The following is a 21,219-nucleotide window of genomic DNA, read 5'->3' as shown; positions in this document are numbered from 1 at the left end:
GTCATCCAAAGCCAGATATACACAATCTGGCATGAAATGATCAAAACGCCTAAAGCTTTGAACAATGCAAATTTCTGATCGTTTTTTATGTGAATCGAATTAATTTCCAAAATATCTGACTGCTTCTTAAACATTTAACTGCATATCTACACTGCTTTGCTACTTTAATTTAAAGGTTATGAACTAGTCACATCCATAATCTACATGATCTGGGTTTTCATCGTTTAAGCAGCATTCATTTGTAAAGTTTAACACCGGACTGTTTGGATTTCTTTTTATCTTTTAAACGCAGTTCTTGTTGTGGCCGCAGCAGCGCCCTCCTCTCTGTGCTCTCTAAAACCGAGATTTGGAGCGGGAGGGGTGGAAGAGGTGGAGGTGGTGGTAGTGAAGGAGGGAGGGGGTGTGCGCTACTGATTGTATGAAAGGAGGGGGGCACAGAGGAAGAGAGAGAGAGAGTAAGAGAAAAGAGGGAGAGAGGAATTCAGTTCTATTTAAATGGGAATCCAAAGCGCACAGAGGAAAAGGGACCAAGAGTGAGAAACAACAAAAAAAGTGGAGACAGGTTTCATTTACGCACGGAAAAAAAAACTGAGACATAGTGTAAGAAAGAAAAGGGGAATAGAAGAAAAGAGGAATAGGATTTTTTTTTCTCTAAATGTGTGTTTTTGCACTCTCATGACTCAAAGAGGATTCCAGTTAAATTCACCCGGTCGGGAGGAATTGATGGTGTCCTGTTGGGGAGGCAGAGCCGAGGGGAGGAATCTGAATGCGCTCGGCTGAACCATGCCAGCTTTGTGGATCATAACTTTGGCGATCACTTTAAACCAAGGTGAGTGATGTTTAAAGACACTCAGTGTGACCTGAGTAAGACACGAGAAACAGCCGAAAGTTTTTGATAAATACCCGATTTTCCACCCTTTTATTGTTTCCACTGTTTGTGCGGGCGTCTGTGAGCTTTGTGGGTCTCCTTCGGTCTGTGCTGGCAGTGCTTGTATATTGTGGATTTATGTCTGGCGATGAGTCCGTGCGCGTGGTTCTCTGTGCGCGTGTTGTTACAGATTTGTGCCGCCCTGGACATCATCATCAGCCCATCAGCCCGCAGAAGCTGAAGGGAAAGAGTCGTGGGGTGTTAGGGGTCTTTGCCCCGTTGGGGAAAATTAGATTTTAGAGTACAGACACAAACGGCCCGGAGTGGCTGCATTCATTTTTCTTCAGTTACACGTTTGTGGGAGAGATGTGGAGCATCTGCACACGACATTGCTTTGACGTGACCTTTAAAACGCATGGATAGATTTGGTTGACACATACGAAAACGCAGTGTGGGTCACAAATGCGCGCGCACGCTTGCCCATGCAAACACACATTGCGCATAACCTGCCAGCCGGGGGATGATTGATGAGGCGAGGATCCAATGCACAGTCTGGTCGCCGGGTTTTAACATAAGTCACACTGAATCAATTTCCAACATGTACGCGCACACACACATGCAGCATGCACGCGCTTGGCGCGATCGTGCCTTCAGTCTCTGTATCGAGCCTGTGTGCAGTGAGAGTAGTGTAAAGACCAGCGCAGACAACTGTCCCTCGAGAGAGAAAGTCGATGTGTGCGTGCGTGCGTGTGTGTGTGTCTCTCTCTGTGTGTTAGTACTCCTTCTTAGCATGCAGGTAGAGTCTTGCGTGCTCGTGTCCGTGCGCGCAGTCCTGCTGCAAACGTTCAGGTGCCAAGAAAAATTCATATTTTACCTTAAAGACGGAGACATATTCAGTGGACTGAAAGAGAGTCCCATTACTAATATTAATGTTCCTATTTATCGATCACCTTGATAGATTGCCCTCTCTCATACACACAGCGACACACACACCTCAGTGAATGAGCAGATGAGTGTGCGTTTGTGTTTGAGGGCAGTCACTGCTCCAAAGACAGAGGTGATTAATTGAGGTGGCCTGATGTGAACAGTTCAACCGTGTGTGCGAGTGTGTCTGTGTGTGTGCGTACCTGCTTCAGCACCTGGGTCCCTGGTGCCGCAGGCCGAGGGTGTGATGAACCACAGACAATGATCTACCTAGACAGACAGTCAGAGGAGCTCCCAGACTGGAGCTGAGCCGACCACCCCATAGGATTATAACAGAGCAGGACATTTGTGCTTCACGCAAGAAGGTTAAAGATGTTAAGGAATAATATGTCAAAGTCTGAATATCTGAAATTGAAGATTAGAAAAGAGATCTGATTAACTGGTGTTATGGCTACAAGGAGCACTGGTAATAAGCTTGATTGAAGAGAAGGAGAGACATGGGTGAAGTATATTAAAGTTTGTTTTTTGTAGAATAAAGAGAGACTAAAGCAAACCAAACAAAGCAGAGCCACCAAAGAAAAGAACAGAACAGAAAAACAACAGAGAAGATCTCAGCTCAGAGGAAAGGTGACCAGAACTGAGTTATGTCAGACAGGAGAAAACAGAAGCAAAATGGATCAGAACAAATTACAAAAGAATATAAAAAAGAGAAGAACAGAAGAAATGAGAGAAGGGAAGAACAAAACAACAGAACCAGCAGAGGAGGTTAGAAAAAGTGTATATCAGGGGTTTCAAACATGATACCTGCTAATCATCATAATCCAGTGCAGTGGATGTCTTTGCAAGGTCTGTTTTTGGGCTTTTTGATGTATTTTGAAATGCTGTGCTGCAAGTCACCTTCTTCCTGGCAAAGACATTACCATACCACGTCAAAGCAAAGTGGTTAAGTAAAGAAGTCATTCCTAAACATGTTGTTAATGACAGAAGCATTTCTTTGTCATGACACTAGAATGACTTACAAGGAAAATTTAGACATATTTTTCTTAAGTCATCACCATCTGTTTACAAAATAGACTGCCTGGAAATTCATGGTTTATTACATGTGAACTTTCAGAAAAGCCCACTTGTATTTCTTTATGCTAAAAGAAAGAGAACATTTTGTAGATTTTTTAGGAGATTTTATTGGTCTGGCCCATTGGGACGCTTGTGGCCGATGAACCAAGGTGATTTTGACAACACAAGCACAGAACCTGAGCAGCAGAGAACAGAGCAGAACAAAAACATAAAGAGAACAGCAGCGAACAGACGAGTACGGAGCAGAGAAGCAGATCAGTGTCTCCCGCTGAGCTGGTGTAAGCCTGTAAATGTGATCAGAGTGAATCCGTCCCCTACATGCAGCATCTGCAGCTTAATGTGTGTTTAGCCTGTTTGGACTCTTCCAGGTGTCTACTGCCTGGACTCTGCCGCTGTCTGCCGCTGACACCTCAGACGGTCTCTCAGCCTGATTTACTGTTCAGTCCAGTGGTGTGTCTGGCTCCCTAACACAGACCAGCCACATCTCTGCGTGGTTGACCGCGCATCTGTGGGCCCCTGTAATTACGATTGGGCTCTGTATGTGTGTGTGTGTGTGTGCGTGGGTCTGATGTAGCATGTTGCCGCCGTGAACTGTCGCTGTGCTGCCAGCGCTGGTCTGGCCACAGGCGAGGAAGCCTGATTCTCAGAGTCGATTCTTGAACAGACCTTTTTGCTTGAGTTGAACATTTTTGCAGCCTGATCATGCAAGCAAGGCAAGCAAAGCAATTCTTGCACTGCAAGCACCTGTCCCATCTCTCGCCTCTCTCTTTCACACACACACGCACACACAGACATAGACACACATATATACACTTTCTTTTTCTCCTATATCTCCCCCTCCTCTTCCTTCCACTCTTTTCTCTTGTCGCAAGAATAGAGCAGAAGCGCAGATGTAAAGAGACAGGCCAAAAGACAGAGAGATGGAGGCAGAGAGAGACGACGAAAGGAAGAGACAGCGGGGTTCAGTCCTAATCTGTTGACAAGAGGGGATGCTTGAGGATAAACAGAGGCAGAGCAGGAGTGCTCAGGAAGCAGAGAGGGAGAGAAAGAGAAAAGAGCCCTACTGGCTTCAGTCTCTGCTTCCACAGCAACCCAGCTGGACCATCAATGTTTGATGGTTTACATCAGCAAAGATTTACACCCAAACTGGGCTCCAGGGGCACCCAAGGATCCTCAGAAAGGCTTCTCAAGATGTATTTAGAAATGTTCAGTCAAAAGCAACCGGACTTCCTTTTTACCTTCAACCCAAAACACTGTCATTCAAATCATCTTCAAAAAACCTCAACTTTAAGATGACCTGGATAACAGCAAATCTTTACAATCCCTCGAATTGTTGATTTGACTCACTATGACTTCGTACAGTAATAGATTCTGCGAGGCAAATGATTAGTTTCAAGCTCTCTACTGTAACGCCCTCAAACAGTTGTATAATTCCTCTCTGAATCATCAAGATAACAAAAATACTCTCTGATGGGGGTTTATGGGTAAAGACATAAATCTTTTTTGGCATTTACAGCATGTAAATATTTTGAAAACTGCACAACAACACAGCTATAGCCTGTGTAGTTAACAGGAACATTTATATGTGATGAAACTATCATACCTACTGTGAAGCATGGGGTGGAAACATCATGCTATGGGGCTGTTTTCTGCCAAGGGGACAGGGCGACTGATCCGATGTTAAGGACAGAATGAATGGGGCCATGTATAGTGAGATTTTAAAACCTCCTTCCATCAGTGAGAACTTTGAATGAAAGCGGCTGGGTCTTCCAACATGACAATGATCCAAACACACGCCCGGGCAGCAAATGTGGCTCCGTTTAAAAAATTAAGTTTCACGTCACAGAGATAAATACTAATGGATTTCTTCTACCACTACTACCTAACAGTAACAACTGCGATCTGACTCTTGATCTGTGATTTTATTACAGTGTTTCAAGTAGGTGTGTCTGGAAAGTTCTGACATCAGTATGAGTGTAGAGGGTCGTGTTGATGGGTGTAACATGGCAGCCAAGGCGGGCTGGACCTTTGATGCTCGTTGTTTCTCTTTCCCTGTATTTCCATTTTCCCTCAATTCTCACTGTCATTACAAAGGCAAAATACCAAAACCTAAAAAAAAACAAAAGCAAAAAAAAAAACCATATTTCAGGCTGATTTGACCTAATTTTGTTTTAGTATTTTTTGCCAAACTTTTCCTCATTCTATGGATGGGATACTCATTTTTACATGACACAATAAACCTGAGCGTTAAACATAATGTTCTAAATAAAGCCATACATTGAGGTTTCATATTATCACTACTGAAGTAAGTAGTTCCCCTATTTATATCAGTAGAATTCATTCAGAACTCTTCTAAGGAGCTTGGAAAGAAAAGCGTCTGGACTTCATTAAGTTGCTTGAAGACATTTCACCTCTCATTCGAGATGCTTCTTCAGTTCATTTTTCAGTTACAGTTGTTTCTGGATGAGAGGTAAAACATCTTCAAGCAACTTACAGAAGTCCAGATGCTTTTCTTTCCAAGCTCTTTAGACTATGATGACCTGGATGACTGAGAACCTTCACAGACATTCAGAACTCTTGTTATTGCATTTGGGATGCCACTGTGCAAAATTAATAAATTAATAAGTCAAGGTCATCTGCAAAGAAGTTGAACCTGCTCACCTTATCCTGTTAAATAATCATGCATCCTGCAGTAGGCTGCTGGCTTTTGCAAGTCACATATCTGCATGGCATGATAAGCTTTTTAAATCAGTTAATCATGACATCAATTATATTTGATTGCCTCAACATGTTCTTACCGCCACATCGCCTTTTGTTTTTTGTTTTTAGACCCAGTACTTTTATACAAACAAATCTACAGTCAATGAAATTACAAAAGCAAAGCACACTTTGAATTTCAGCCTTCAAAGGTCTGGGCCTCAGAGCAGCTCCCCACTTTACAACAGATTACAAAAGAGCTTTTGTCAGCACCAAATCCAAACAAATGGCTTCTTGTGCTCCGTCGTAAATATCAAAACTTTTCAACAGATATTAGATACATGCGCGAACAATATTTATTTGCACTGCTGCTTCTATTCACTATGCACAGCTACTGCACATGTACTTCACTTTAATGACTTTTATCATCTAAAGCACAACTGATGAGCATTTCTTGCATGAGCGGCTTCAGGATGAATCAACCTTGGCCATTAGTGCCATAGTGTACTGATCGTACCATAAAAACAAGTATACAAGGTTGGCTGACTCTGTTGTTCTAATTGGGTTGTAAAAAAAATCCACCTCACTGAAGAAAACTCTGTACTCGCCAATGAAAATAATTAAAAATAGCATGACAAGCCTTGTTTAAGAGCAGAAGTTCAGACAACATGATGGCAAGTGGAGCTTCTCTGTATATGTGTGTGTGTGTGGGGCTCATCCCAAAGCCCTGCAGTACCTGACAGATCTGATATCCTTATGGTTGGAGAAGCATAATCTGAGGTGACAAGGAGCAGCAATTAAAATAAATAAATAAAATAACCGCCACAATTAGTTGGCGCTTAATTCACTACGATGCCCCAATAATCCAGTGATCTAAAATGATGGCGGCAAATTCCCCCTTCTCTCCTCTGCACAGGCTGATGTGTTTGTTGGAGTGAAAGACGGAAGAGTCTGCAGAGGCTAACAGAGGGCTTCTGCTGGTATTAGGGCTGACACCCATCAATCTGTCTATAGATATGTCATCCTAGATGAGGAAGGGGTCATAAACTCAGAGAGAAAGGAAAAGGAAGAGAAGAAGACATACACAGAAGAAGATAAAATAAGGGACAAGACATGAGAAGGAGAAGAAAAGAGGATGATGGCAGGAGAGTAATTCAAACTGGAAAAAGAGTAGTGTGAGTTGGATTGAGAGATCAGAGCGGGAAAGTGGTGGGATAAGATGAGAGAACACGAGAACAAGAGAAGGGGATCTGGGTTAGAGAGATAGAATTGGAGGAAGAGGACAGACAAGGAGTGAAGGAAACTGGTAAAATAAGGAAAGGAAAGGAAAGGAAAAGAAGCTTTGCAGGAAGGAAAAAATGAAGAGGAGGAAAATGAACTATAAGAGGGCAAAATAGCAAAGGATTTTTTGGTGGGAGAACGAGGGTAGAAAGGTGAAAGAGCCATAGAAATGATGTGAGTCATTTGTGTGGAGATAGAGGAGAAGAAAATAGAGGAGGAAAGGATGATTGCCAGACATAAACCTGGAAGACAGAAGAGCAACAGTCTTCTATCTATGATTAGAGGAGGCAGGAAGATATATGAAAGAAACATGAACAGAAGGAGAGCACAAGGAAAAGGAAGAAATGAGATTCTGAAGTGTAGCTGAGATGCGTAGTATAAGAGGTGAATTTGGCTAAGAAGAGGAAAAAAGACTGAATGAATATAGCAGAGTAGGAAACTATAAAGGGGAAGTGGAGATTAAGGGTGAAAGAGGAGAAGAGAAGGGCTGTTGGAGCAATGGAGGGGAAGAAATGAGGAAGACGATAAAATAGAGGAGCAGAACAGAACAGAAGAGAAGGAGTGGGTAGATTAGTAGTATAGGGGGCGACAAACAGGAGATGAATAGTTAAAGGAGGCAGAGAGACGGAGAAAATGCTGAATAGAGGGAGAAAGAAGCATTAAGAGGGGAGTTTGGACATAAGAGGACAGCAGGATTAAAGATTAGGGAAGGACATACATTTTGGTAGGAAAGACTAAGAGGAGGATGAAGGAAATTCTAAAAAGATGGCACAAGGAGAAAAAGCAGCAGGATTGGAGAGGCCAATGCAATATATGGATTGGAACAAAGGAGCAAGAAAATGGAGAAGTACATCAGGCATGAGAAGAAAAGTGGGTGAGACTGGAGAGAAATTTGCAATGAAGGAGAGAGAAAGGATGTGGAACCGAAAAAGGGGCACTAATAGAAGAAGAAGAAAAAACGGAGGAAGAAGGAAGATGCAGTAGTGTTGATGAAGGCAGGAATGAAATGCAGAGGAGGAGTGGGAGTTAACGGGAGTGAAGGAGGGGGAGAGCAGGTTTGGGGAGCAGAGATTTATGTGTGGAGAGGGTTGCTGCTCGGGAGCAGAGGGAAACAGCCAGGCCTATTATAGATGGGGTTCTCCTGGGAGAGCAGGGCCTGGAGTTTTCCAGGCATTTCCAGCATATTTCACCGCTGTTCCAAGCAGCACGCTGCAATGCACAAAGCGCCGCCTTCGACCACAGTCCTCAGCCCTCCAAGGATAAATAAAGTGGGTCTCCTTTCTCTGCACGAGTATTCAATAAAAGTGATAAAAGGCTGGAAGTAACCCTTCTTAGCTTTTCTGGAAGGGAAAGTGAGAAACCAAACTGGCCACCCTCTCCAAGGAGAGGCTTTCAAAGAAATGCAGACATCAAGCATAAAAGCACCAAAAGCATAAAAGTGCTTCCTTTTATATGAGGAAGAATGTCAACAAAAAAGGGCTGTGAGATCAAATAAGCTCAGTGTGGAGGTAGTTTATGTTTCTGCCTCTCTCTCTCTCCCCCTCCGTTTCTTTGTCTGCCTGTGTTTTCTCTCGCTTGCTGGCTGTCTGAGAGACTCGTGTGGAGGTGAGAGAGAACAATTGAATGGGCCTCCCACATAAAATCCATTCAGAGACATCTTGAGGAATAAGAATGAGAAATTGTCCGGCGCAGTGAATTAAATCAATCTGATCCATTACAAGATCACTATCACAAGGTTTTCCCTTTTGTCTTTGCCCTGGATTATGCATGCTGCTGGATAAATGTGTGTGTTTGTACCTTATGCAACACAGTAATGCAGCGTTCCTCGTAATCAATGAAACAATTACTTAATTAAGCGAGGTCGTAGCTAAAGGATTATTGACTTGTCACATTTACATTTTTGATAATTGAGTATGCTTGCTGGGTATTAGGCTTAATGCTTTGACTAAAAGGTGGCCAAGAGGTCTCCAAAAACAGAAAATCATGCAAAAACGGTGAAATAAAATTTATAAAAAGTAGCAAAAAAATTTTTGCGCTGAATGGTATGCAAGTGGTAAGAGTTTATCATGGTTTAGGCTTTAAATTGTATCAGGATTACATATCTATTTTATAGATAAAGCACATTTTAATTTTCCAGTTGTGAATTTCCTAACCCTCACCCTTATCAGAAACATTATCAGGTAGAGATATGGATCCTGAAATCAATGAGAACATTTGTCTTGTCTCTGTTCTCAAAGAGCCAAAAAGGGAAATGTGAATCAATCATGTTGCTGGATAGATGCACAGATGTTTCAATTGTGGCTATATCTACTCATTGAGCAATGATTCTATCTATAGATGCAGTTTTTTACATCCCGGTGATGACTGAAGTCAAAGTTGTGGTTCTCATACCACTAAGTCAGATAAATGCTTTGACTAGACTGAAATAGCTGCTGTTTCTAAGAAGACTGCTGAGACTTGCTCTTAAAAGGACTTTGCCAATATCGGTTTTACACACCTTACTGATTCCCAACCACAACAGAAACAGCTGAGATAATATTTCCTTCCAGTCGAAAAGGAAACCTTCAAATCAACTGTCATTCCTGAGATTTTTGTTGTCTTAGCTACTTGATCTTGATCCAACCAGAAAGCTATGGATAAAAAGAAAAACAGAAACAAATCTCATGTTCAGTTATCGCAAAAAGTCTGACTGTGTGTTTCAATATGTAATTCAGCATATGGATCTATGAAAAGCAGGTGGTACAGTCATGCAGTGATGTACCCCGCCTTTTTGCATGGTCGTAGCAGGAACGGGGTTCGTCTCTCCGAATTAGATGAGCGGCTGAAAAGATGGATGGATGGCAGTAGAGCCGACTCCTTATTGCCATTGTAGAAATGCTCCTCAGTGCAACAAGTTCTACACTACAACAACTACATACACTGAATATATAACACCAGATCTTTGCATTTCAAGTTATTTCTTGACTAAGTTACTAAAGTCTATGAAGACCACATATCGTACTTAAACTAAAGCATCTGCCGAAGGAAAAGTTTGTCATTTTTAATAATTTCTCTTTCACATATCCAGTGTGTAGTGAACATAATTCCAATTTTTCACACCCTACAGACCGAGTATCCACGGGCACCATTTTAACTTAATTTAAAATTTAGTGCCTTCCAATCTTTCCCACTGAGACTTTTTCAAACTTATTCCCTTATCAGAAACTGAACTTGTGTAACCAAATGATTTTATTGCGTAGGCACCACCACCAAGACATTTTTTTTTTTTTGAAGGCTCAAAGTATCCCTTTTATTTCTTTTCCTTTGGTGGATTTTAAACGGTGATAAAAGAAGCAGCAGCAATTTAAAGATGGAGATGGACAACATGATTACAGATGATGAAAGCCGGTATCCATCACCACCCACTCTGTGTGTGTTTCCATCCAGCCTATGTCTGTCTATCTGCGTGTTCCTCCTCTCTCCCCTCTTATGTTTTAATGTAAGTCGATAGCCATCAGGAACTGATAACACCCCGGGCTCCACTTCACTTGGCGAGGCTAGATGAGGCAAAGAGAGCGAGGAGAAGGCGAGAGCAGGGTTGGCTGAGGTGTTGGTGTGGGTGGGGAGGGTGGTGACACTATCTCCCCTCGGTGAAGCCTGATACGCTCCGGTGCAGGAGAGATAAGCGAGCAGCTCTCAGCGGTGGCAGCGAAGGGGGACAGTGACGTCACGCTGCTTGTCTCTTGTTCCCTGTGGCGCTGGAAGAAGTGATGGCGTCACAGGTGGAGATTATGTCAGTGGAAGATTTGCTATTGTTCAGGAAAGGAAATTTGACTGAATCATTGTGACTTTATACTTTTGGAAGAGCTGCATGTTTGCACTGGTTGTCGTGATGGTTGTTTGTAACTGGGTGTTTTTGCAGGAAACTTGCAGGAAAAGTAAACAGGTGTTACTCATGATATACTATAATCATTCAGCTGTGAAGGTGCCTGCAACCAAGGTAGCTAATTGAATTGAATTAAATTCAGTCGCTGTGAATTTCATTATTTATACCTGTGCTTTTCCTTCTGTGAAATGTCATAATGTATTTTATGAAAAACACTTTATGCTGTGTCTCAGATTGTGTCCTCCTGTACTTGTGCTCTCTATTCTGGGAGCATAAATGCGCTCACACTACCAAGTACAGCTACATGAAGTGCTCTATGAGTACACAGATGGTGTACTCATAATGGTCATAAAGTTCAGATGGAATGCTGCACACTTCTTGCCCTCAGTGGTTGCCACTTTGGCTACACAGTGACAAGGTGGGAGACCACCACCAACAGTTTTCAGCCATCAGAAGGAGGATACATCGCCAGCTTTGATGGTGCTTTTCAGGCATTGCAGGTAAACCATGCATTACCAGCACTTTTAAGTATTTTTGTGTAAAACTGACTTCACTGTACAAGAATTTTTTAGTGATGTGCTGTCAGATGCACAACAAGTTGCAAATGTAGGCAATAGCCAGCGTAAGAGTGCAAACATTATTTCTGGTAAGTGCCCAATGAATCATGTTTGATTTGAGATAATATTAGTCTGTTTAGTCTAGGTCTACTACAAAAAAGTAACTAAACTGAGACACACTATTAAAGTGCTTAAATAAACATTTTAGGGACCTAAGTCTCTTTTTGTGGGCTAAAATCTGATTTTCCAAAGGGAAATAGTTAAATTTAAGGATAATGTGTTTATAGCAGTGAGAAAACAATGATCTTCTTGAAGCCTCTTTATTCAGGACCCAACAAGAAATCCTTCTGAACAGTTATTTTGAAGCATTAAGTTAAACTTCCGTAAGTTAAAAATTATGTTAACCATTACCTTTAATTTCAGTGGTGACTTGAACATAAAACCACTGTGCACACAATCACTGTCAAATCTCAAAACAAAAGCCCTTAACCTTTCTTTCTTTCTTTTTCTTGTCTTTTCTTCTTCTTTTTTTTACTGTGGATGTTTTATGTCTACCACTGTGTTTGCTTTTTGCTGAATTAGATTCTGATGGATTCAGTTCTGGGTTGTTTGAGTGCCCCGTTTCTCTTTCATAAAGTCTCCAGCGCACAAGACAGAAGACAGTTTTGTCACGCTGAAAGAGAAGTTTGTATTATGCATGTTCATTAAGAAAAGGCACTTTCAGGACAGATTTTGTATATTCATATTAAGTGTGCGTGTGAAAGCGACCGTTGAAAGCGACTGTGTGTGCGTGCGTGTATAGGGTGGAGGAGTGGAGGTGGGGGGGCAGGTGAAGAAAGAAAGAGATTGCAGGTTGTTGGTTTATGTGTATGTTCTTGTGTGAAAATGAAAACCAGCGTCATACAGAGAGGGCCAAATGGAAATAAAAGAGTAGGTCTGCTCGCTTGTGATTGAGGCAAAGCAAGGAAATGAGAGAGAGAGAGGAGGGGAGGGAGGTGGGTGAAAGAGAGAGGAAGTGAGGGAGCAAAAGTGAGCGTGTTGGGGAGAGCTAGAGAAAATGATAATTTCTTAGCTCTTCTTTTAAATAAGTCTGTTTCTATAGCAACCATCCAACCAGCCGCTGGAGAGAGAGAGCAAGAGGGAGAGAGAAAAGGAGAGAGGGAGAGAGAGAGAGGGGAAAGAGGGGGTGCACCGGAGAGATAGAGGGAAGGATAGAAAGAGAGAGAGAGTTACCATAGCAACGGAGGAAGAGGGAGAAAAAGAACTTGAAGAAACTTTAAAAAAACATGTTGGGAGAAAAGGTAGAAGGAGAGATATGCAAAGGAAGAGTGAATTTACAGCAGATAGTGCTGGGCAAATTAATTAAAAAGGCAATGAATTACTGTGAAAAGGGGGATATATCACTTTACTTATGGAAATAGGAGTTAGTTTAAATGTAGTGGGTTCAGGACTTCCTGCTTAACTTGCAATTGGCCACCATGCCAACACTTTTGTAGCAATTAATCACGTCCAACCAGGATATTTGTCAAAATACTGAAGACTGTGAAGTGTACAAAAAACGCATAGCTACCGTGACGTTACCCAGTGGTAGTGAATTGCCACTTCTGTCTTAGTATTTCTAAAACTAGATGTAACAAATGAATCTGAGTGAGCATGCACCCAGGGGCGTAATTTCCAAGGGGGGTTAGGGGGGTTATGACCCCCGCAATAATCAGACCCAACCAATTTAACCCCCCAATAAAATCATGAATTATCTTGCAAAAATAGGCTGTTGATTTTCTTTACTCATTTCAGTTTTTACCAGCAAAGTAGTTGCATGTTTAATCATCTGGGAATTTACCCAGATTTATTTATTTATTTAGACAGAGATCTTGACCCACCCAATGTTCAGCACAAAGTTACGCCGATGCATGCACCTAAAGTAAACTCTACTTTGTCATCCTTCTGGACACTAACGGGAAACATAATGTGTAAAATGAACATCATGTTGAATTCAGTGAGAGTAGAAACAGTGATTGAAACCACAAAGTCATCAGGAAAGTATTCATTGAGGTCACAGAGGAAGCAAGCCAAGGGCCAACTTTTCCTTAGACTTCTCGACAGCCAGACTTCTTTTTGGTACCCAGTGGAGTCTCCCCCTGCTGGCCATTAGAAAGAATGCAGGTTTGCGACACATCAGCCTTGCTTCACAATCTAGCTGATCATAATAAAATTATTATGAGTAGCTGTTTTAAAAAATTTATTTTTTAAAATCTGAGTTTGGTAAGTTTTGTTCCACTTTAATAATTTTTAATATGATACAAACTGTATTAAAATGAAATTCATCATTCAAAATTTAAAAATAATGTGTTTTCAGGACACTGTTTTTGAAACAAACTTCTACTTTCTTTGTGGAAGTTTGCATGTTCTACCTGTACATGGGTTTTGTCAGGTACTCCAACGTCTTTCCACAGTCCAAAGGTGTGTATGTTAGCTTAACTGGTCATTCTAAATGGTTGCCTGTCTTGATGTTAGCCCAGTATGAAACCTGCCTCTCATCCTATGAGAGCTGCGATAGGTTTCATATAAGGAGTCAAGAAAATGGATGGATGGATAAAAGCAGCTTCCAGTCCTTCTGTCCAAATCCTCTACAACCATGGGACATTTCTTCATATTTAAAAAGGGCAAACTGTGTCTTAACAAGCAGTCAGCAAGCAATTCCGATGAGCGTTCGTAGCCTCCAAAAGTCATGTTCAAGGCTGGACAAACAATTTCTTTCTTTATTCTCAACAGTATCAAATCAGTTGACTGAGACGTGTAAAAGTAAAAAAGGTTTTGTTGCTTTACTTCTCAAAACTGTAAATGTGAAATAAAGAAATAGTAAGTAGAGTAGTATGACTGCACTGTATAGAGAGAGGGAGACAGTGATATGAGCTGTAGTGATAACAGTGGGTATATGGCTGCTGCCTGATTGTCCATTCTCAACTCTTGACCACACATGACCTCCATCATTGTGTAGAGAGGGTGAGTGAGCAGAGAGAAACACAGACAGGGAGACAGAGAGAGGGGGAGAGGATTGATTGGGAGTCCCAGAGTTCAGACAGCTCTGACCACAGAGGCCTCGAACTGTTTCCCTGAAAGCGCCGAAGCTACATGGTGATCCAAAATAGGAACCGACAAGGGTCGCGTGGGGAGAGAGGGTCAGAATTCATTATCCTGCTGGAAACTTTAGTGTTGTCAATATAAGTGGCAAATTTAATACACGAAACATATGAGAATTTAAAGCCAATTGCCTAAACAAGCGAATACAAAGAAGACTAATTTAATGGTTTTGTGACAAGAACGGTTTTCATTTAGCATTATGAATGTGACCTTATGGTTTGGGCATGGATAATGGGTGGCTATCAAGAATATTGTTTTGGGCACAAAGGTGCTCAAAAGGGAAGCACAGTGACATGAGGTGCATTAGGATAGCTCCATTCGATGCTTGTTGCACATACAGTGCCAGTGCACCATCAGTGCTGTAAACTAGGAACTCTGTGCATTTATATGGCATCATGGCAACAAATGCAGGTCCTGCAAAATCAGGAGGAAGTAACACAAAGCAAACGTTTTATTATTTATTATATACAGCTAAAAAACTCAAAACACAAAAGTCCATAGACAAGTCAACTGAATACACTGCAGTAATTGAATCATCACCAATCACTAAAAAACTCTCTGGTCAAAGGCCCATGACCATGACACAATGATGATGTGAGTGTTGAAAAGCAATGGCAGGTGTGCTTCTGCTGCTTTTTACTTCTGCTGCTTCTGTCTTACAAAGTTTCTCACTGTATATGAAGCTTTCATGTACAGTTGACCCCTGCCTATTTGCGATTCAGTATTTGTGGATTTGTGGATTTTTCTGTGGAATGTAATTCCAAATTATTTGTGGAAAATTCACCACGGCAGTGTCAGTAAAATATAGGCCTTCAAGAGAGACCTGTTGCAACATGGCTTTGAAATGATATTAAAGTGTTTTAGGATGATAGTTTAAGGTATATTTAATGTTGAACTATTATAATAGACAGTTATAAGTGTTTTTAGAGGGGGTCTCAGCTAATCGTGCGCCACTGTGGTCCCTAATCCCGACCCCCTATACCGGGGGTCGACCGTACTTTCGACAGCTTTCGCTGCTACATGTCATCCATGAGTCATAGGTGGTATTCATTATCCTCTAATGCACTTATTTATGGGTGTTTTTATCCCAAGGTGACAAATCCTATTGCGGTGCCAGAAGTTGCTGGTGTCACAAAGAGATAGGCACATGATGTACTAGCTGTGGTAGTGTTGGAGCCAAAGAAATGACAGAGAAGGCAAGAGGGACAGAGGTGGCAAAAATGAAGTTTGTGGATCGTGAAGGATCGTGCTGTGCTTGTGAGCTTTTCAATTTATCTTATTACCTACTTTTAACAATCATTTTTACTCACCTCTTACACTTTTGAAGCCTGGTCACTGTCTCTTCACACTGCATATTAAAAAAAGGCCCTTAAAGACGGCTAGTGTATTTTAATGGGATGCCGAAGGGTCCTGAAAGAGAGGTCGCTTATGATGAGTTCAGTAAAAGAATCATCTGTAAAACAACCACCTCCATCTGGTCGGAATGAACATCCGTGCTCAAACAATCGTAAATGGGCTTTATCAACACAACAGTCACTAAAGTCCTCACTCACATCACTGATCTGTGCACTAGGAGCTTTGTTTAATTGATCAAAACAAAGGTTTCCAAAAACATCACAAAGCAGAGATATTTGTACATCAGGTTTAAAGCTGTGCAAGCAGTCAGTATTGTTTCAGTTTTCATATATGTCATTTTCTACTTCAAATGTAGTAAGGATGCAGTTAGTACACTGCATAACTTGTCTCTGAAACAGAGAGACAGACCTCAAGACAAGATTCTGTCTTTTAAAAAGTGAAACAAACTCACACTTTTTATACTTTTTTTTTTTTTTGCAAAGCACACTAGCAGCCTAAGAATTATTTCATTTTGAATTATTAAAAAGGTAGTCTACTTTTATCAAACTTTCTCCAACATGAAATCCTTTCTCTGCAAAGTTAGTGTGGGTGCACGACTTTTCAGCCTCAGCTCAACCTGAGCCTTTCACACTGAGGCTTTCTATGCTTCTGCCTTCATAAACGGATGTTGTTCTTAACAGCACAGAAAATATCTTGCAGATTTGTCCTTTGAAAAAGCTCACATAAAGTCGACCCATTATACACTAGACCGAGCAGGATGAAATTAATGGGGTTTGGAACAAAAGGTTTTTGAGCAAGATTTCCTGACTATTCCCCACGCAGTTACTTAATCCCTTGTAATTAGTCTCCTTGTTTGAAAGGGAATATACATTCTCTGTCTCCATCTTTTTCCCTGTTGAGTTGGAAGATAAAATTGCTCAAAAACAGCACAAATGTTATTTCATGGAGCTCACTGCATATAAACATCCACACAGTTTTGGCTTTGAACAACAGTTCCGCTTTGTCTTTATCAATTTACATTTGTTATAGAGAGCTGCACAAGGATAATTATTTTTTTCAGGAGGCATGGCCATTATAATTAAACATAAACACAGTCCAGTTTTGTTGCATAAATGAAGCTTTTTGGATTGAGCCTCAGTGCACTCAGACATCGAACAGGAAAAAAGGAAAAGATCATTTTCTTCTTTTGCTTTTGTGGTCCATTGTTGTGTGGCAAATTCACAGAAGCAGATAATGACGAGCACATAGTCTTTTCAATTCTGGCTTTGCCTACACAGGACAGCTGTCTATTTTAAGCTATAGCTGCTGGCCAGTGAACCATTAGCCTGTTTTACACCGATAGCAAATAGCCATTAGGCGTAACTGCAAGCCAGTTAGCCAACAGCCATCTGCAGCACGCTGCAATTATGCTGCCTTAAAATGCTGTTGGAAATATAGTAATTATGAGTTGAGAGTGCATTAATGACCCAACACAATGGTAAATATGCCTTGGAAAGGGGGAAATTTCAACGATACCTGCAGTAACACTCTGTGCTGTGAAGAGCGTGGAGGCAGTGTGAATACTGATGGTTTGTCAGGATGTGTGTGTATCTATGTGTGTGTTTTTTAAACAGCTTTTGTGACACTTTTAACAGTATTGTCCAAAAGCAAATATGCACACAAAGTTACTTTTAGATCGTGTGAGCTCAGCTGTCGCAGCTCCTGACAAGCTTTGAAAACAGAAGGCGCCAACAGAAGTAGCTTGTTAGCTGTTAGCTTCTGCTCTCTGTGGTGTTTCGCATGTTGGGCTCAGTTCTGTTCAGTGACAGTGGGCTCATTGAGACCCTGCTGCTGCTACTAGCTCTCCGTGTAAATCCTCAGGCTGTGTTTGGTGAGTCTTTTCCTGGCAATGACAGTTGCTGTAGTCAGCAGTGCATTCAGGTCAAGCAACTTGACTCATTTCGTCACATTCTGCCACAAGCCCTTTTGCCTTCACAATGCTCTGATTAAGTGCTACAATAGTTGCAAATCTGCTGGCGTGTTTGCTGAAGAGTAATTACTAGCGTCTGATAAGCGTTCTGGGGAAGTTTCCCAACTACATGATTTCCACTGAGGCTTTATCTCAATTGAATGTGATTGTCTTTGCAGAATTGGCTCAGCCATGATCCTGGAAACTGGCCTTGTCTCACAGACATGATAAGACAACAGATTGCCTTGTACGCTGTCCAACCAAGAATAATGCCGCAAGCTGTAATGATTTACACCATCCATCAGGGTTTCTTCACAACTACATGCATTCTTCATCACAGAGATAAAACTGCTTCTCACTGGCAAACTCTGAGAATCACGAAGTGGCATGTTGGAGACACTAATTGGCCACATTCAGAGAAGCGCTTTCAGCTTTCGCACAAACATATCATACAACATAAAGACAGTGATGCAAATCAAGCTGAAACTCTGCTCAGGGATGACAGGAAGGATGCTGAAATATGAAGAATAAGGTTTCTCGCTTAGGACTTCCTCACAAACAGACCGCAGACAGTTCAGATCGGGGAGTCACACAATCTGCACTGTAGTGCTAAGCAAAGGAACTCCCCTAAGGGCTGTGTGCTCACCCCCCTCCTGTTCATGCTGTATATCCATGACTGGATTCCCAGACACAGGGAGAATTATTGTGAAATTGTGAACGACATCATGATCATCAGCCAGATTACAAACAGTGACGAGAGTTCATATCAGGAGAGAATTGCCGATCTTTCATTTTGGTGCACAGAGAACAACCCACTACTGAACATCAACAACACTAAGGAGATAAGTGTTGATTTTAGAGAAACTGAGCCAGAGAGACACCCCTGTTTACTTCAGCGGGGCTGAAGCGGAGCAGGTGAACAGCGTCGAGCGTACCTGTCATAGTCATCACACATCTGTACCCTGGTGAAGAAAGCTAGAAACATCTGTGCTTCTTAAGGAACCATGAAAAATCATAAAGTGAATAAAGCCCTCCCAGAACATCACCGGCACTCATCTATTGAGCATTGGCGAGTTAAAGTTTCTTAGAAATCATAGACACAAACAGTTCCTACTCATTTCACCAAAAAAATTAGCTTTGTTCATGATTATTTTTTATGACGAAATTATTTATTATCCGTTTATATTTTTTGTTGTTAGCATAAAAGGACTGCAGCTCAAATTTCACTGTGTTGCATAATGAGAATTAAATGAATGTGGAATCATGTGTCTTTTGTCTCGCTTCCCCTCTTTCAGGATCCCTCCGTTTGTGTTACCATGGGGACGGCATGCTTCCTATATCTCCCCCTCTGAACCCCCACTCACCCTCCTCACCGCCACCACCAACCATCACCAACACCACTACCTCTTTTTCTCTCGCTCCCCTTTCCTGGTTTCAGTGTTACCATGGCGACACATGTCTGTCTCCTCTCTTCTGTTACCTGTTTCACGTGCTGCCCTGTTTCACTGGGTCAGTCTCTCTGTGTGTCTGTCTGTCTCATTCTCTGTTTGTTTGTGTGCCCTTAGCTTGCCTTTCTTTGCTTGCTCTTTGTTTATTTGTTTTCTGTTTTATGTATCTGCACGGCCGTCTGACTGGCTGTTTTTCTGTGTCCGTCCCTGCCTGTGTTTGCTTTCTGTCTCATTCTTTTTTCTCTTTTTCTCTCCGGCTCACTGGCTGCCTGTCTGGCCACCAGGCTTTTCCACCTCTAATCCCTCCTCTCCTCTTTCTGCTCTGCTGCTCTGCTCCAACGTTCCCCCTAACATCAACCTCTCTCCCCTCTCCTTTTTCACCCCCAACTCATTTGTTTGTTCCCACATCAAAACAGTATCCATTGAATGTCACTGGGAACACACAGTATAAAAAAGAGAGCGAGAGAGAGAAAAAAAGGGAGGGATTTAGGTAATTTTCGCAGACGGCAGCTGTTGCTATGGCGACACAACTTTTGGATTTGCTGGGGAGAGATGAATAGAGGGATGGAAGGAGGGACAGAAAATGTGTGATGAAAGAAAACAAGGAGGTGAAAGAAGGAGAGAAATAAAGAAAGAAAAAGAAAGGAAGTCTTTGGCTATGGTAGCACATGCTGGCTGTGGTTGGTCCTTTTAAACAGGGCAAGTTTAAAAGGAAAATAAGGACAAAGAGGGAAGAAAAGCATTACCTGAGAAGAAACTCTAAACTCCTCAAGGGGGAAACACAACATGTGACTAGGCTACAATTATATTACCATGAAACTTTCTGAAAATCAATACAAAATCATATTTTTAACTGTGTTTAGAAAATGTTTTAATATGCAAGCCAGGCTTTTGCAGAGAACAAATCTGAAACACTTGTTTCATTTTTGTTATTTCGACTATGAAGCCCTGAACTTTTCTAGATTTTAATCAATAGAGAATGACATAATGATGTCTGCCACAGCTGGCTAAGACATTAGCCAGAGTTTAATCTGCTAACTACAACAAAATCTGTAGTAGTGCACTGATGTTGCGCTCTGATCCGATATGTTCATCATTAGCGAGCATCGTGTGTGCTTTTTGCTGTGTCCCCTATCAACCCAGCCCTTAAACTGTATTTATAGTAGTGTGAATGGTCCTGAAGTGGACCGTTACCTGCTGTCTGCTAGCTGTGAGTAGTGCTGGGTCTAACACGTTACAATAACACAGTAACCCAACGTGCAATTAAATTCAGTAATCACCTTACTGTAACAATTAGTTTCTTTGCAAAGATTCTCAGCTGTCTGCCCAAAGAGCATCTAGAGCAAACCCCCATACCATTTTTTGCTACAATCACCTGATTTCAGTTTTTGTGCAGGGGAGAAAGGAAATGGTAGTGCATCTAAAACCTGAGGCGTGGCATTATGGACATTACTTACTTACTATTATTATTATTACTTACTTTAATAGCACGAAAGCACAAGAAAGAAATGCTAAAGTGCAAACAGCTCCATTGTACTGCTAACATAGCTTAGCCTCTGTACAAGCAGAGAGCATGCTAACACAAAGCTAGAAAAAGAGCCCTTTTTTAACAGTTAACAAATGCTGTAATGAACAGCCTCTGTTTCTGCTTGTGCATGCTTCCACAGTAGAATTATAGTGGTAACTGCTTTGAAGTCTATTCAGGCTGGTTTTCAGTGTTACTTTGTGTTCTCGGCTTTGGTTTCAAACTTAAACACTTTTAGAAAGATTGTATGTTTGTCCTCATTAGGTTAGGGATATGTGTCAGTGTGTACAGAGTAATGTGCAAATAATCTAATGACTAGTGTAACGAATTTCTGTTTGTTTGTTTTTTATAATTAATAAGTAATGTATAATACATGACATTTTTGAGTATTGGCTCCAACACTGTGTGTGAAAAACAAAAACTGTATGAGAAAATCTACAAACTGATTCTTCATCAAGTTTGTATTTTTGACACTTTTCCCTGGGGGGATTTTAGAATTCTTTCTTTAAAAAAAAATACTATGCTATCACTAAAT

At 41.4% G+C, this 21,219-nt stretch overlaps 1 protein-coding gene across 2 annotated transcripts in view; it reads left to right on the top strand.

Moving 5' to 3' along the window:
• The first annotated feature begins 420 nt into the window (after positions 1 to 420).
• The window catches only part of kirrel1b (kirre like nephrin family adhesion molecule 1b), a 78,802-nt gene continuing 58,003 nt past the window's right edge, over positions 421 to 21,219 (top strand). The window contains exon 1 of one of the 2 annotated variants that reach the window (XM_039602383.1): positions 421 to 829. In XM_039602383.1, the coding sequence (XP_039458317.1) occupies positions 784 to 829 (46 nt within the window). In that variant the 5' untranslated portion in view covers positions 421 to 783. The remainder of the gene's footprint in view (positions 830 to 21,219) is intronic. The other variant, XM_031754928.2, reaches the window with a different exon arrangement.

Source organism: Oreochromis aureus, linkage group 18 (genome assembly GCF_013358895.1).
Source record: "Oreochromis aureus strain Israel breed Guangdong linkage group 18, ZZ_aureus, whole genome shotgun sequence".
Lineage (NCBI taxonomy): Eukaryota > Metazoa > Chordata > Actinopteri > Cichliformes > Cichlidae > Oreochromis > Oreochromis aureus.
Note: the sequence above shows the minus strand (reverse complement) of the source record. Positions and strands in the feature narration are given on the sequence as shown.